Here is a 17,746-nt window from a genome sequence, read left to right as displayed (position 1 = left end):
AGGAGACGAGGTACTGGCAAAGTAAATCTGTGAGGATAGGGCATGAGTCGTGCTTGGGTAGCTGAGTTGGTAGAGCACTTGCCCGCGAAAGGCAAAGGTCCCGAGTTTGAGTCTCAGTCCGGCACACAGTTTTAATCTGCTAGGAAGTTTCATATCAGTGCACACTCTGCTGCAGAGTGAAAGTCTCATTTTGGAAACATCCCCCAGGCTGTGGCTAAGACATGTGCTAGTTCTGCTAGGTTCGCAGCAGAGCTTCTTTAAAGTTTGGAAGGTAGGAGACAAGGTATTGGCAGAAGTAAAGCTGTGAGGACGGGGCGTGAGTCGTGCTTGGGTAGCTCAGTTGGTAGAGCACTTGCCTGCGAAAGGCAAAGGTCCCGAGTTCGAGTCTCGGTCCGGCACACAGTTTTAATCTGCCAGGAACTTTCATATCAGCGCACACTCTGCTGTAGAGTGAAAATCTCATTCTGGAAACATCCCCCAGGCTGTGGCTAAGCCATGTCTCCGCAATATCCTTTCTTTCAGGAGTGCTAGTTCTGCTAGATTTTCAGGAGAGCTTCTGTAAAGTTTGGAAGGTAGCAGACGAGGTACTGGCAGAAGTAAAGCTGTGAGGATGGGGTGTGAGTCATGCTTGGGTAGCTCAGTTGGTAGTGCACTTGCCCAGGAAAGGCAAAGGTCCCGAGTTCGAGTTTCGGTCCGGCACACAGTTTTAATCTGCCAGGAAGTTTCATATCAGCACACACTCCACTGCAAAGTGAAAATCTCATTCCAGACCAAGAGCTGTTCTTTGTCTTGGTGTTCTCCACATTCACAGACTGCATCTCCAGTAACATATACAAGACCGTCAAGTTTTCACTGTGTCGCATAATTCCAGTTTGCACCTTATTCAATGTCTTTCATTTCTGGTAATATAGCTGGAAATCAGCATCACGCTCTTTGTTTAGGTTACGGATATGTCCCCTGGATGGCTTCATTTCACAACAGTTAGATTCAACAAGTGGACGAAGACGAAGCAATTGCTTCAGTTGTTAGGAGAAAACTCATTCTTGTCTTCAGTCCAGGAAGTTGTGGTTCACTTCTGACCATGGGATTCTGGGGTAATCTACCTTTTTTTCTGAACCTCTGAAGATGATCTTTCACTGACATCTGGGGGTGCTATGCCTACAAGATGGCATATCTTGTCAAATGGAATTGTTCATAGGCAAACAATTGCACAAGTGGTATTTGAAAGTGAGTGTGCAGTCTAGATTATTCTGAAGATACTTAGAGGTTTTACAATGTTGCAGTTGTGTTCCTATCCAGGCTACACCCAGCTTTCTCATAGGTGAAACATACATATCTGCATTTTGATTGGATTTGGTTTTAGATGATTATTCTAATAGTAGTCTGTCAGGTCTTCTAGGTCTGTAGTCAGTTTCACTTCCACCTCCTCAAACATTCTTCCTAGAGCTGCAGATGCTGTGTCGTCATCAAAAATGAAACCTTTTGTGTTTGTTCTGACAGGATGGTAATTGGTGAAGATACTGTCAAGCAGGAGAACTAACACACTTATCTGAAGAAGACCGTTCTTCTGGACTCTCCACTGAATTTTCGTGCTGTTCATGGTTACAAAGAATCATCTGTTACGTAGTAAACATGTTTTTTAGTAAACATCTGTTTTTTAGTAAACATTACATTAATTGCATTAAGTGATAATGCTTGGTGATGGTACCAACCACTCTTACAAGTTTACCATGGCTGACTGTGTCAACACTGCTATTGAACAACAAATGGGGTACAAGGGGAAGGTGCTTCCTTGAAGATCATTTCTTGGATAACAAGATACTGTACAGAATCAGGTGTAACATGGGCAATATTATGAGTTGGTGCTATTACGCACTTTATTTTTTTCATTAGTGTAGAATATTTCTGGTAAATGATCAAAGCCCATTTCAACAGAACTTACTGCCTTAGCTCCTACACATTCTCCACGTACCTGTACATATTCATGACCATACCGGGGGAGCAGTAACCACACTGTGTCCCATTAAAAGCTGCAAGTCGCTGTTGTACAGGATGATAGCCTGTTTTTCGATTTCCAATTCCTTCTATTGTTGTAATTTCCCATCCATGGCATGAAAACACTGGTACCAGACACTGAAAAATACATTAAGTCATCAGATACATGAATATGCATCATTATTTACTTGTATTCCAACATATCATATTCAACAGTAAAAAACATAGTCTGCACCAACAGCTATCATCTTAATCTTGTCAGCAAAATTGTGGTTCTATGTTAGATTAAGTGGTTGGTATCCTTTAGCACCAATTTAGGAAAGTAACACTGATGTTATGAATGGGTGGATGGTTACATGCAGTCACTTCTCTTTTGCCGCACCTTTAGTAAAATGAAGAAAATTTAGGTGCTTCTGAATGAAAGTAAATACTGCTACTGAATATTGATTACCACTACAGAATTTTCCCTTTCTCTATGGATACACAAGAGCTTCCAAAATTCTTTACAACTAAGAACTTTATTACATATCTAGCTGTTGAATTGCAAACATAATGATGTGACCAATTATAAGAACATTTGTAAATTGTTTACACAGAACATATCTTTGTTGTAAATAATCTAACATAATTCAAAAGGTTGATTTTTATAAAACAAGACTAAAATTAAACTTCATTAATTTACACAAAAAATACTTGTAACACAAAATGTGGGAATTAGGTTGCAAAAAACCTTCAAATGAACTCATTCCAAGTTGTTACCACATGTCATGCATGTGATGTATGAAATATGTAGTTAACTAATGTTAAAAGAAAAGAAAAAATTCCTTGACGTCTATATTTATGTGCTGCTCCATGACTCTGCTGTCAATATCTTTATTCTTGGCTTGTGTGTAACTTCTGTGTTTTTTATTACAGTAAATGTGGTTTTTTTTCGTATCCAGGGTGTAATTACAAAGCCAATAAAATGTTTTCTTGCCTTTAAATAATATTTTTCATCAGGTTATGGGCCCAGTACACGAGTAAAGGCAAACAACACAGTTTCATTAAAACAATATTTGAAATGAGCGTATGTCTGTAAAGAAACATGACTGCTAGCGGCGATTATAAGGTCAGCATTGATAAGCTTGAAGGACCTGACGACTGGGCGAAATGGAAATGGCATATTTCTATGGTGCTACGTTCATATGGACTAGAAGATATTATTAACGGTACACGTGAACGTGTAGAGTTGCCGCAAGATGCGACAAGTGAACAAAAAGAAGCGTATGTGGAATGGCTCAAGGACGACGCAAAGGTAGCAAGTCTTATAGCAAGTGCGCTAAGTAAACCTGTTGCAGAACTCGTCTTAACGTGCAAGAATGCTAAAGAAATCTGGGACAAATTACGCGCCCGATTTGAACGTAGCAGTACTCAGCGTTTGAATATGTTGATTGAAACATTTTTCCGTGTTAAACGTGATGAATCGGAAGATATTAGTGCACATGTGGCCAAACTGCAAAAGTTATTTGTGGACCTGAACGATGAATTATCAAAACATGAAGAAAATACTCTGTCTGAAAGAATCTTAAATGGTCGAATTTTGTCTACACTGGGAAAAGACTACAACAATTTTAAGGATCTCTGGGATACGATACCGACAGAAAAGCAAAGCTTGAATTTATTGATTGAAAAACTCTGTACTATTGAACTGCGTGAACAAGACGTTAATGGAAGTGCAGCTTTTGTCGTTTCTAAAACAAGAAAACGGCAAACAAGTAATCAGCAAGTAAAGATGACGAAGTCACAATTAAAACAGAAGTTTCCGTGTAATAAATGCAAACAATTAGGTCACTGGGCAGCAGAGTGTCCACAGAACACTCGTGACAGCAATAAAAGAAAAGAGAAGAAGCGAGACAGTGAACACGTTGCATTTACTTCATACGCTATGGGTGTGTGTACCAGTAATCACAGTGACCCAAATAAATGGTATTGCGACAGTGGCGCTACAAATCATATCACTCCCAACAAACAGTATTTTGTTTCGTATAGTGAATTTGATGTTCCTCAAGTAATTTCATTGGGAAAACAAAATGTGAAAATGTGTGCGTACGGTCAAGGAACAGTTTACATCCAAATCCGACGAAACAATAAATGGTACAATGCTAGAATGGACAATGTTTTATACGTCCCTGATGCAAGTGCTAATCTGTTTTCTGTGAGAGCCATTGCCTGCAGAGGCTACAGTACTAATTTTAATTATAATAATGTCTGTGTTCGAAAAAAAGTCAGTGGCAATATTGTTATGACAGGTTATGTGAAAAATGGACTTTATGTGTTGAACATGCGTGTTGTTAGAAATGCAAAAATGAATCGTATGAGCTTGATGATTTCATCCGAAATATTGCAAGTGTACCATGAAAGGTTTGGTCATCAGAATAAACAACATGTGAAGAATATTTTAAAAGGAATGAACATTAATGTGGAAGATGCCAAGAGTGAATTTTGTGACGGCTGTGCGGTTGGAAAGATGCATAGGCTGCCATTCAAAACACGAACAATATGCGCTACCAGTACTGGTGAATTAATCCACGCGGATGTAAATGGACCAATGAGCACGAAATCTTTTGGAGGCAAGCATTATTATGTATGTTTCAAAGACGATTTTAGTAAGTTTCGTCGAATTTTCTTTTTAAGACACAAAAGTGAAGTGTGCACTGTGCTTAAGCAGTTTTTAAATGAAGCATGAACTAATGGACATGTTGTCAAACAATTTAGATGTGATGGTGGCAAAGAATTTAACAATAAGAATGTCAGTGAACTGCTTGCAGACAGGGGAATAGAGCTACTGATTCCTCCTCCTTACACTCCTGAACAAAATGGTGTGGCTGAACGGGAAAATAGGACCATTGTTGAAGCTGCCCGGTCAATGCTAAATCCGAGTAAATTACCTAAAGGGTTGTGGGCAGAGGCATGTAACACAGCAGTCTACCTAATAAATCGTACTGGAAAATCTTCAGTTGAAAATAAAACCCCTTATGAACTATGGTTTAATCGACCAGTAGGACGACTTGATCATCTCAGAATTTTTGGTACAGGCTGCTATGTTCACATTAACAAACAATTCCGTTCCAAGTTTGATGATAAGGCAGTTTTTGGACGACTTGTTGGATATGTTAATGACAAAGATGGGTTCAGAGTTTGGATTCCATCTAAAAGAAAAGTGGTGTTGAGTCACGATGTAAAATTTAAGCCAGAAATTGTTTGTGATTTACATAGTGATCATGTTGAATTTGAAGTCCCTCGGGAAGAATTTAATGATCCGAATTCATCTAAAGATGACCAATGTAAATCTCCTAGGCTGTACACTTCTGGAGGAAGCCAAACTCAAGAAAAAATTGGCACTCTCGATTCTAGAGAAAGTCAAGAGTCGAGTGAATCTGAAGAAAATAAAGAATTAACAGAATTTCTAAAAGCAGAAGCTGCTGAATCTTCTAATGAAGAGAAACAGAAGAATAAAAGACAATGAAGAAAACCAACCTGGATGGAAAGTGGTGAATTTTGTATGGCAACAAAAGTTGATGCACTTGGATACAAAGATCCAAACTGTTTTTCAGAAATATTGCAGTCAAACGAGAAGGAAGAATGGATGCAAGCTATTAGTGAAGAACTTCAATCACTTAAGGAAAACAATACCTGGGTGCTGGTTGGCCGTCCGAAGAATGCCAAAGTATTGCAAAACCGCTGGGTTCTACGGCGAAAGGTCGCAGTCAATGGAGGTACTCGCTTTAAAGCCAGATTGGTTGCAAAAGGCTGTATTCAGAAAGCAGGAATTGATTATGATGACGCCTTTAGCCCTGTGGCACGTTATGACACCATACGAACTCTGTTGGCTGTAGCTGCTTCAAAGAAAATGCTGCTAGAACAATTCGATGTAAAGACAGCTTTTTTGAATGGAATACTTGAAGATGAAGTATATATGGAACAACCAGAAGGTTTCGAAGATGGTACAGGCCGAGTATGTTTCTTAAAAAAAGGTCTTTATGGGTTGAAGCAAGCGCCACGTTGCTGGAACAAACGTTTTGTTGAGTTCATGAAGAAAGCTGGTTTTTCAAACAGTGAGATGCAGACCCATGCCTATTTTATCGTAGACAAAATGGAAATAGCCTTTATGTGGTAATCTACATTGATGATGGCCTGATTGTCGGCAGTAACAAGAAAGAAATTGCTGTTTTTATGGATGTTTTACAACATGAATTCGAAATAACAACTGGCAGTCTTGACAATTTTCTTGGCATAAAAATAAAGCAATATGAAGATGGAGCAATAATGATAAGTCAAGAGAAATACACAGAAGAAATTCTGTAAAGATTTCGAATGGCAGAATGCAATACAATCTCAACTCCTATTGGACGTGAGGACAATAATCAAAACGAAGAAGTTTCGTCATCTGTACCCTACCATGAAGCAATTGGTTGTCTCATGTACCTTTCAACAGTAACTCGTCCAGACATCACTTTTGCAGTCAATAAAGCTGCTCGAGCTATGGAGAAACCAACCACTGAAGACTGGAATAGAGTAAAGCGCATTTTCCGGTATTTGAAAGGGACCTTAAATTTTGGAATTGTATATAATAAAAAAGAAGAGTTAAAGATTTACGCTGATGCAGATTTCGCAGGTGATAACCGGACAAGGCGCTCAACAACTGGAATTCTTGCAAAGTACTCAGGTGGTGCAGTGTCATGGACAACTCAGTTGCAGAAAGTAGTGGCCACATCCACAACCGAGGCGGAAATAATTGCAACTAGTGAAGGAGCAAAAGAGTTAGTTTGGTTACGTCGTCTGCTATCAGAATTAGTGGAAATGTCGGGGCAGCCTCCAGTTCTTTACATTGACAATGCTAGTGCATTGAAGTTGGCAAAAAATCCAGAATATCATCGACGTTCTAAACATATAGAGGTCCGACATTTCTATGTTTGTGAAAGATATCTGAACGGTGAGATTTTCTTGGAACACATTGATGGACACAACCAGTTGGCAGATATTTTGACGAAACCTCTTGAACAAGTTCGATTTAATTTTCTATGTTCAGAAATTGGCATGCAAGAGACAAAGCAATAATTTCATGATTTTTTCTTTTGGAGGAAGTGTTAAAAGAAAAGAAAAAAATTCCTTGACGTCTATATTTATGTGCTGCTCCATGACTCTGCTGTCAATATCTTTATTCTTGGCTTGTGTGTAACTTCTGTGTTTTTTCTTACAGTAAATGTGGTTTTTTTCGTATCCAGGGTGTAATTACAAAGCTAATAAAATGTTTTCTTGCCTTTAAATAATATTTTTCATCAACTAACAAATTCTGTATCACCAGAAGAGCCTTTGCATCATTTTAAAAATAAAATCTGTGACAATCAGATGATTTATAACAATATCCACAATGCATATCCAGAATGTGCACCATCATCTTCAGATCAATAATCTCCATGATTGGTAATTAGTACAATAATGACGTGTGTATTGGCCAGGACGAGTAAATTGGCCACCACCTTTTAACCTCTTTGGCACTGTCAGTTTTGTGGCAACAGATGTGTATACTTGTCTGCAGTGAAATGTTTTTTAATTTCTCTACTTCTGATATAATGTACATGACAAATTGATTTGTGCATAAAAAAAGAAGGAAAAGAATTGAATTGTGACAGTTAATTGCTACAATGCTGGTAAAATGTCAAGTTTCAGCCTTCAAAACTATGTGCTTATGAATCGCCCCTGTTGTGAAATTTTGTATTCAGACAATATTTAGTATGATGGCGCCCTGTTGGGCATAGTGTATTATGTGTATGGAACAAGTGAAATGTATGGAAGAAGCACTACAAATATGTTTTGCCTGAAGGAATTTTAAATGGTTGAATTTTATCCATGCTGTGAAACATGATAATTTAAAGACCTGCAGGACACTATTTCATTTAAAAATCTAAGTTTGAACTTTCTGGTTAAAAAATTGTGCCTGACTGGATTGCGTGGTTAAAGTATGGTTGAATCAGCTGTGTTTGTTGCATGCAGAGGTCCTAAAAAGAAAATTCAGTTAAATAAAAGTGAGAACAGTGGAAAATTGACAAAAGAATCTTGGATCTGCAAAACATAGATTTCTTTACAATAAATGTGGGCAGGTGGGCCATTGGGCAGCAGAGTGTCCCATGACAAAAACAGATAATTGGATCTGCATCGTTCAGTCTCACAAGAATGTTGCATTCTGTCACCTATTTTCAGTGGTTCAGTTCAAAACTGTGTTGAAGTCGAAAGTTGGTACTGCATCAGCGATTCCACAAATCACTTCACTGTGAACAAACAATATTTTGTATCATACACAAAATCTGCCATTCCTCAAAAGATTTCAATTGGGAATACAGGTGTAAGGAAGTAGGCTCATGGACATGGAATGGTCAAAATTCAAATGCAGTAGAATAATGCCAAAAATGCTGAATTGAAAGACATACCTTTATGTTCCTGAAGCAAATGCTTACTTGTTATCCATAAAAGCAGCTGTATGAAAATGTTTTTGCATGAGACTTGATAATGGGAGTGCAAAAACTGAAGACAAAGTGACTGGGGAAATAATGATGAAGTCTTTATGTTCTTGACACATGTGTTATTAAACCTGCACAACCAGTTCAAGTGAATTTGTGCCATTGTCAGATATGCTGCAAGTTTATCATGAGAGATTCAACACAAACAACAAGTGACAAGTGTTTTGAAGCAGATGAACATCAGTGTGGATGGATGCAAAGAAGAATTCTGCAGTGTATGTAAATTGGGAAAAATATATCAATTGCCATTCTGGAATCAAAGGAACTGACTAGTGGTTACTGATGAACAAATCCATGACAACACAAATGGACACATGTCTATAGAGTCCCCTGAAAAAGCACACTACTAGTATGTTTCAAAGAAAATTTAGCCAGTTTCATAAACTTTTCTTCCTGAAGCAGAAGAGTGAAGTCGGCACTGCCCGAGTAGAGTTCTGGAATGAAGGTAGGACAAGTGATCACACTATCAAACAGTTCAGGGCAGCCAGAGGAAAAGAGTTCAATAACAGGAAAATCTGGGAATTGTCAACAGAGGCCTAGAGCATTGCATTAATCCACATTACACACACAAAAAAATGCTGTTGCAGAAAGAGAAAACCACCCTACAGTGGTGTGTGCATATTCTGTGTTGAACACTAATAAATTGCCAAAAGAACTGTGGCCAGAAGCATGCAATACTGCTACATACATTTTGTATCACACTGGTCAAGTCCTTTATTGAAAACAAATCTCCTTATGAACTGTGGTGTGGATGAGCAATAGGGAACCTGAATCACCTGAGAAACTTTGGGACAGAATGTTATGGACATATGAACAAGAATTTTTGTTCTAACCTTGAGGAGAAGGCAGTACTTGGACATGAGGTTGGAAATGTGAATGACAGAGATGGCTTTATGATCTGGATTCCATCTCAGCAGAAGGTCGTACTAAGTCACAATGTAAAATTCAAAGTTGAAGCTGTATGCAGTCTGTGCACCAGTGTTATTAAATTTCAAGCTGCTCATGATTAAACCATTTGATGGAGTCAACTTAATCAAACTTCAATGAAGAAAAGGAATCAGAAAATGTCAGCCATGACAAGACAACAGAAAGTTTAAGAGAAGAGGGAGAAGTTTAGGATACAACATAAAGTTCCAGAGCAAGTCAAGTATTAAGTGTGAAATAAAGAAGCAAATGCAAAAAGAAGAAACCAGAATGGATGACCACTGGAGATTATGTGTAAGGCCAGTACTCCAATTAGGGACAAGGATCCAAGCTCTTATACTGAAGCTTTGCAGTCTAGCAATAAAAATCAGTGGTTGGGGACCATTCATGAAGAACTGAAGTCCCTGAAAGAGGATGATATTGGGCGATTAGTTGAGCATCCAAATGGTGCACAGATTTTGCAGAATTGATAAGTCTTACACAAGAAAATTGTAGAAAATGGAGAAGTTCTCTCCAAGGGTCAACTTGTGGCCAAGGGACATGTACAAAGGAAGGGAATTTACTATGAATAAACTTTAAGCCCTGTTGCACATTATTATATACTCGTAACCTTTTGGCAGCGGCTGCTGCAGAGAAAATGACTGTTACCCATTTTGACATCAAAACAGTTTTTCTAAATGGTGTACTAAGGTAGATATGTACATGGAACAACCTGAAGATTTTGAAGATGATACTGGAAGTGTATGTTTGATGAAGGAAAGTCTGTATAGTCTCAAATAGAGACTGCATTGTTGGAACAGATGTTTCACAGACTTTGTGATGAAATCTGGGCTTTAAAACGGTATTGCCTGTATGTGTATCTTCTACCATGAGAGCAACAATAACTGTTTGTATATCATAATCTATCTTGATGACGGTTTTATCATGAGAACCAACAGAACAGATATTGATTTGTTCACGAACATGTTAACACAAGAGTTTCACACAATAAGAGGATTTCTCAACAATTTTTTGGGTATGAAGATACAGCGAAATGGCGACAACTTGAGATGCTATGTAAAAGAAATGAAGTGCAGAAGATTAAATCCATGTGAAACTCAGTACTCACTTTTATATTTTTCTTTGGAGGAAGTGTTAACATTGAAAAGAAAAATGTGAACTGTATTGTCACATCTGTGTAATGTGCATTTTCATATCTTTGTTATGAGAGTGCAATGGCATCTGTAAACTGGTAAAACTGAAAGTGTTTTGGTACCAGGTTATCATGTTATGTCTCTGAGGTATCAAGCTTTGTAAATCTTTTGTATTCTGTTTGCAGTATACATCATTAACAAAGGAAATATTCATAAATGATCGTTCAAAATGCACATTATCACAGTTCCAGATGGCAGAAGGCCACAAGAGTGAATATCATTCCATCTAATGACTATCTAGCTCCTGCAGAAGCATATATTAACCGTAATCCAGTGCATATGTGAGAAAAGAAATTACAATTATTTGTGGAAATGTTCTCATTAAGTTCTACATGAAACATTTATCTGATAATAAAAATAACATTTACCATCTTACAAATACTGGCAGAATATATTTTCATAACAATAATGATGTGATTAAGGTATACTCACTGAATTGACAGCTAAAGAAGTCTTCTTTTTTGTGAATGGGTGAACATATGCTGCATTTACTACACATGCACCACATCCTCCTTCACGACACATAACTTTTGTTCCTCTCAAATTTGCATGATCTCGAATATAAGTATTAAGAGATGTGTCAACAGGTACTTTTGAATCAACTAAAAAAAGAAAAGTAATTTTAAACAGAATATATTGTTTATTTTTTATGAAACAGTTCATCAACAGACAGATCATTGTTAGCTAATAATTCATTTGGTTTTGATCAGTATGGGGCAAGGCATGTTGTATCCTTAATGAAAGAAATTTTGAAAACTTGAAAAAGTATCTACAGGTCAGTATTTAACCCCAGCTTTCTCTGCTCAAAACCTAATATTCCGATTTCTGTGGTATATATACATACACTGTAATAATCAACCAAACTACATGCACATCTCACTCTTGTATCTATGTGACAGAAGACTAATGGAGGTGAAACTAATGGAGGTGAGGTAACACAATGTTAACTAATCTTATGAGCAATGTTATTATGTGGATCAAACTCTGGGTAGCTACCAATAAAGCTAGATGTTCTGTATCAAGACTGTCAGGCAAGAAATCAACATAAAGGTTCTTACAGATTTTGAGTTTGTATCATCACTCTCTTCAATACTGTTACAACTTAATACACCCATTGTTGTTACTTTCTAGATCATCATGATTACAAGTTATTTTATTTACAAATCTACTACATTACTACAGTATTCAAAGAGCTATGCAGTGTAATAGTTGTTAATATGTGTAGCTTGGAACTTCACTCTGGTACTGTGGAATGTAGCACTCTTATTTTCTTTAAGTTAATTGTAAAATTAGCCTGAAACTTCCATAGCATACAATGATCAAACAATTTTTTGGCACCAGGAAACACACATACCAAAGGTATTTGCAAGCTTTCAGAGCCAGTGGCTCCTTCTTCTAACAGAAGGGTTGAAGGGGAAGTAAGAGGGTTGAAGAAAAAGGACTGATGAGGTTTCAGAAATGGAGAGAGTTTGGAAAAGTCACGCAGAACCCCAGGTCAAGAGAGACTTACCAGATGGGATGAGAAGGAATGACTTTTTCTTTCCTTCTCATCCTGTCTGGTAAGTCTTCCCTCAGTCAGGGTTCTGGACTTCTTTCCTTTTCATCCATCTGGTAAGTCTCCCCTGACCTGGGGTTCTGAGTGACTTTTCTCAATTCTCCCCATTTTCTAAACCTCACCAGTCCTTTTTATTCACCTCTCTTCCTTCCCCTTCAATCCTTGTACCAGAAGAAGGAGCTCCTCGCTCCAAAAGCTTGTAAATTTCAATACCTTTCACATGTGTTCTCCTGCCACTACTTGCTGAGTGGAGTTTTTATCTATCCAATTGCATTAAATATTTTCACGTCAATTATTTCGTTGGAATAATTTCACCATTTAGTACATCCAATCCATAACAGTGTGTATAGAATTTACCTCTTTTCTGTATGATTTTAAGAATTTCAGTGTAATATGGATCAAGGACGTTGCTGAGATGGAGTGGCTTGTATGCTTCAGTGATGCATATAGCCTTACCATAGGGGCAACTACAATGGAAGGGTATCTGTAGAGATGCCAGATTAACCTTCTTTCAGTAGCTGCAGGGGCATAGTTTGGATAATTGACTGATCTGGCCTTGTAATATTAGCCAACATGCCATTCTATGTTGGTCCTGCACACTGCTAAAGCAATGGGAACCTACAGACATTATTGTTTTCTAAGGATGTGTAGCTCTGCCATATGGTTTGATGATGGACTCCTCTTAGGTAATAGGTTCCAGAGATAAAACTGTCCCTTTTTCAGATCTCTGGCAGGGACTGCACAGGAGCAAGTCATAAAAATAAAAAAAAAGTGTCTGTGATTGAGTAAACACCCTAAGAAATCAAAAAGAATTCAGTAATTCCTGTTCCAAAGAATGTAGGTGCTGACAGGCATGAATATTACCTAACTGCCAGTTTCATAAGTCATGGTTGCAAAATACTTACATGAATTAGTTACAGAAGATTGGAAAAACTGATAAAAGCCAACCTCAGGGAAGATCAGTTGGGGTCTGGAGAAATATAGAAACATGTGAAACAATACTGACTGTACAACTCATCTTAATGGATAGGTTGAAGAGAGGCCAACTTACATTTATAGCATTTGAAGATGTGGAGTAAAGCTTTTGACAGTTTGGCTACAATATGGTTCTTGAAATTCTTAAGGTGGCAGTGGTAAAATACATGGAGTGAGAGGTTATCTACAATTGTTACAGAAACTTTGTCAAAGGACATGAAAGAGAAGTGAGGTTCACTGATAACACTGTAATTGTGCTAAAGACAGCAAAGGACTTGGAAGAGCAGCTAAGTGGAATGGATAGCACCTTGACATGGTTATAAGAAGAACATTCACAGAAGTAACGCAAGGGTAATTAAATGTACCACAAGTAAATAAGGTGATGCTGAGGAAATTAGATCTGGAAATGAGTCATTAAAAGTAGTAGACAGTTTCTGCTATTTGGGTCAGCAAAATATCTGATGATGGCAGAAGTAAGAGACGAAATAAAACGTAGACAGGCAATAGTAAGAAAAGTATTTCTGAAAAAAAGAGACTACTAACACTGATTAGTGTCAGGAAGTCTATTCTGAAGGTATTTGTCTGGAGAGTAGTCTTTCATAGAACTGAAATATGGATAATAAACAATCCACAAAAAAAGTGTATAGAAGCTTCTGAAATGTGGCGCTACAGAATAATGTTGAAGATGTGATGGGTAGACTGGGTAACAAAGGAAAAGGTTATAAAATGAGCCTAGAACAAAAGAAAGTTACGGCACAATTTGATTAAAAGAAGGAGCTAGTTGAGGAGATACATACTATGGCATCAAGGAATATTCAATTTTGTGATGGAGGGGAGTGCTGTGGGTAAAAATTGTAGAGAGAGACTAAGGTTTGGAAACAGTAAGAACATTGAAATGGATATATGCTGCTGCAGTTATGCAGGGATGAAGAGGCTTGTGCAGGATAGAGAGTTGCATCAGCCTGTCTTCAGACTGAAGACCACAATAACAACATTCTAAATAATTGTTAATTTACTTTGGTGATTTCAACCAACTTACAGTTTTTTTTTTTTTTTTCTTTTTTTTTTTGCGTTATAATCAATTTTGCTGATTCCCAATTATATTGATGGATTAACTTTTGATATAATTATCCTAGAAAATGGAAAAGTTCTAATTAATTCCTTGTAAGGCCTACAATGGAATACAAAAGCAAAATTGTTGTAATAATGACTTAAAAATAATTATTTTCTTTTGTCACTCATGTGTTTATAAACAGTGCTTCATCAAAATACCGCCAGAAAAAGGAAATCACTATTCAGGAGATTATAAACAGAGATTTATCAAAGTGCCGCCAGAAAAAGGAAATCACTAGTCACACAACACAGGCCATATAATACCCATTTGCTTGATTGTGACAGGCTTGGATGCTGGAAACAGAGAGTTGCTGCTGTTATTGAGTAACAAAAGTAGCAAATAAAATTAGAACCAACAGTAGCCAAATAAACTGTGATAGGGGCATGAGATGATATTTTTATCACAATAAAATGTGAGACATACAGCTGGGGACAGGCACAACCTGAGAAAAACTGCCACAACATGAACAGACTCTCCTTCCTCCAACCATTATATTTCTGATATTGGGAAATGAGAAGTATGGGCTACAATCTCTCAATATTCATAAGTGGAGTGTAGCCACATCTTCTAATCATTTCACTAACAGATGAGACCAGGATCACAAATATTTATACATTTGTACTCCATTCCAACCTGGACCATGATCAACAAAAACCTAGATGGCTAAACATCGAGTAGAATTATTCAGTGATTCAATAGGATCCATCTTCTATACAGTGCAATTTTTGACTGGAAGATAATCTATCCTGAACAAATATTTTCTGTCAAATGATACTACAAGTTTTTCAAATTAAAAAAAAAAAAGAAAAGAAAAAAGCCAGATATCAGCATGCAATAGAGCAGGCCATACACAAGGTCTTGCAAAATCTACACATTTTTATCAAGTGTTTATTCAATAAATTTATGGAAGTTAGGCAGATATGTGAAGCTCACCATCAAGTATAATCCACATATATACCTCGGTAAAAACCTAAGAATGGAAGTAACTTTTGCATGAAGTGTCTCTGCCAAGTAACGTAGTTTGAAGAAACTATGCTACAGCATAATACAGAAAGCACCCAAAAGAAAAGCACAATAAGACATACAGAAATGAGACTTTCATTCAAAGACTATAATTACACTGAAGTCAGTGCAATTTATGGTAGTTCCCTGGACATTACAAAAGGCGGCACACAAATCCTAATAGGACATGTGATAGCCACAGATGGCAGTGCAAGCTCTGCAATGTGCTCCCATGCTGTCCACAAGGCTAGACAGGTGTTCTTGAGGGAGACTGTTCCATTCCTCCATGAGTGCAGTCAGTAACTGATGGATGATTATTGGTGCTTGTGGACTAGCTGCAGACATCTCCCAAAGGCATCCCACATTTGTTTTTATTTTATTTTATTTTTATTTTAGATGTCTAGTTCCATATGACCAAACTGACAATCAAATCTCTATGGTCATGGAATGTATCAGCAAGTGTAATTACAACAGAAAAATAATAATAGATAATATAAAATGTTTGTGAATCCTAAAAAGATGATAAGGCATAAGTTCATACAAACGAAATCAACAATGTAACACAGGAATTAGCTTAATTTTTCAAAGAGCTCCTTGACATACTAGAAGGAATGACACATGAGATAACTCCTCAGTTTCAATTTGAAGGTGTGTGGATTACTGCTAAGATTTTTGGATTCTTGTGGTACATTACTGAAAATACACTCCTGGAAATTGAAATAAGAACACCGTGAATTCATTGTCCCAGGAAGGGGAAACTTTATTGACACATTCCTGGGGTCAGATACATCACATGATCACACTGACAGAACCACAGGCACATAGACACAGGCAACAGAGCATGCACAGTGTCGGCACTAGTACAGTGTATATCCACCTTTCACAGCAATGCAGGCTGCTATTCTCCCATGGAGACGATCGTAGAGATGCTGGATGTAGTCCTGTGGAACGACTTGCCATGCCATTTCCACCTGGCGCCTCAGTTGGACCAGCGTTCGTGCTGGACGTGCAGACCGCGTGAGACGACGCTTCATCCAGTCCCAAACATGCTCAATGGGGGACAGATCCGGAGATCTTGCTGGCCAGGGTAGTTGACTTACACCTTCTAGAGCATGTTGGGTGGCACGGGATACATGCGGACGTGCATTGTCCTGTTGGAACAGCAAGTTCCCTTGCCGGTCTAGGAATGGTAGAACGATGGGTTCAATGACGGTTTGGATGTACCGTGCACTATTCAGTGTCCCCTCGACGATTACCAGTGGTGTACGGCCAGTGTAGGAGATCGCTCCCCACACCATGATGCCGGGTGTTGGCCCTGTGTGCCTCGGTCGTATGCAGTCCTGATTGTGGCGCTCACCTGCACGGCGCCAAACATGCATACGACCATCATTGGCACCAAGGCAGAAGCGACTCTCATTGCTGAAGACGACACGTCTCCATTCGTCCCTCCATTCATGCCTGTCGCGACACCACTGGAGGCGGGCTGCACGATGTTGGGGCGTGAGCGGAAGATGGCCTAACGGTGTGCGGGACCGTAGCCCAGCTTCATGGAGATGGTTGCGAATGGTCCTCGCCGATACCCCAGGAGCAACAGTGTCCCTAATTTGCTGGGAAGTGGCGGTGCGGTCCCCTACGGCACTGCGTAGGATCCTACGGTCTTGGCGTGCATCCGTGCGTCGCTGCGGTCCGGTCCCAGGTCGACGGGCACGTGCACCTTCCGCCGACCAATGGCGACAACATCGATGTACTGTGGAGACCTCACGCCCCACGTGTTGAGCAATTCGGCGGTACATCCACCCGGCCTTCCGCATGCCCACTATACGCCCTCGCTCAAAGTCCGTCAACTGCACGTACGGTTCACGTCCACGCTGTCGCGGCATGCTACCAGTGTTAAAGACTGCGATGGAGCTCCGTATGCCACGGCAAACTGGCTGACACTGACGGAAGCGGTGCACAAATGCTGCGCAGCTAGCGCCATTCGACGGCCAACACCGCGGTTCCTGGTGTGTCCGCTGTGCTGTGTGTGTGATCATTGCTTGTACAGCCCTCTCGCAGTGTCCGGAGCAAGTATGGTGGGTCTGACACACAGGTGTCAATGTGTTCTTTTTTCCATTTCCAGGAGTGTAGATGCAGCAGAATAAGCACACCTTTCAGCACAAGAGTGAACGAGGTGCATTCCAAATGCAGATTGAATTTCTGTTTAGTATCAAATGTGTGAAAGCCACTAATTCTAGGGAATAAGCTGATATTGTTAACAAGAAACAACATTAAGGAATATAGAACATTAAAGAATATATAACGTCAAAATATCCAGACTAACGAACAGGGACCAAAAAAAAGGTTCATGAACTTAAACTGCTTATTGCCTGAACTGTCCACTCCTGAGCCAAAAACACTAATTGAGATTGGGAAGAGTTATCCCAAAATGTGA

At 38.8% G+C, this 17,746-nt stretch overlaps 1 protein-coding gene across 1 annotated transcript in view; it reads right to left on the bottom strand.

Annotated features, from left to right (window-relative positions):
* The window catches only part of LOC124776986 (xanthine dehydrogenase-like), a 437,142-nt gene that overhangs the window by 312,080 nt on the left and 107,316 nt on the right, over positions 1 to 17,746 (bottom strand). The window contains exons 3-4 of the mRNA XM_047252231.1: positions 11,102 to 11,271; positions 1,973 to 2,133 (exon numbers count right to left, since the gene is read on the bottom strand). Coding sequence (XP_047108187.1) covers positions 1,973 to 2,133; positions 11,102 to 11,271 — 331 coding nt within the window. The remainder of the gene's footprint in view (positions 1 to 1,972; positions 2,134 to 11,101; positions 11,272 to 17,746) is intronic.

The sequence above is a fragment of the Schistocerca piceifrons genome, chromosome 2 (genome assembly GCF_021461385.2).
Source record: "Schistocerca piceifrons isolate TAMUIC-IGC-003096 chromosome 2, iqSchPice1.1, whole genome shotgun sequence".
In the NCBI taxonomy this organism is placed as follows: domain Eukaryota; kingdom Metazoa; phylum Arthropoda; class Insecta; order Orthoptera; family Acrididae; genus Schistocerca; species Schistocerca piceifrons.
This window is presented reverse-complemented; position numbering and strand designations above follow the sequence as displayed.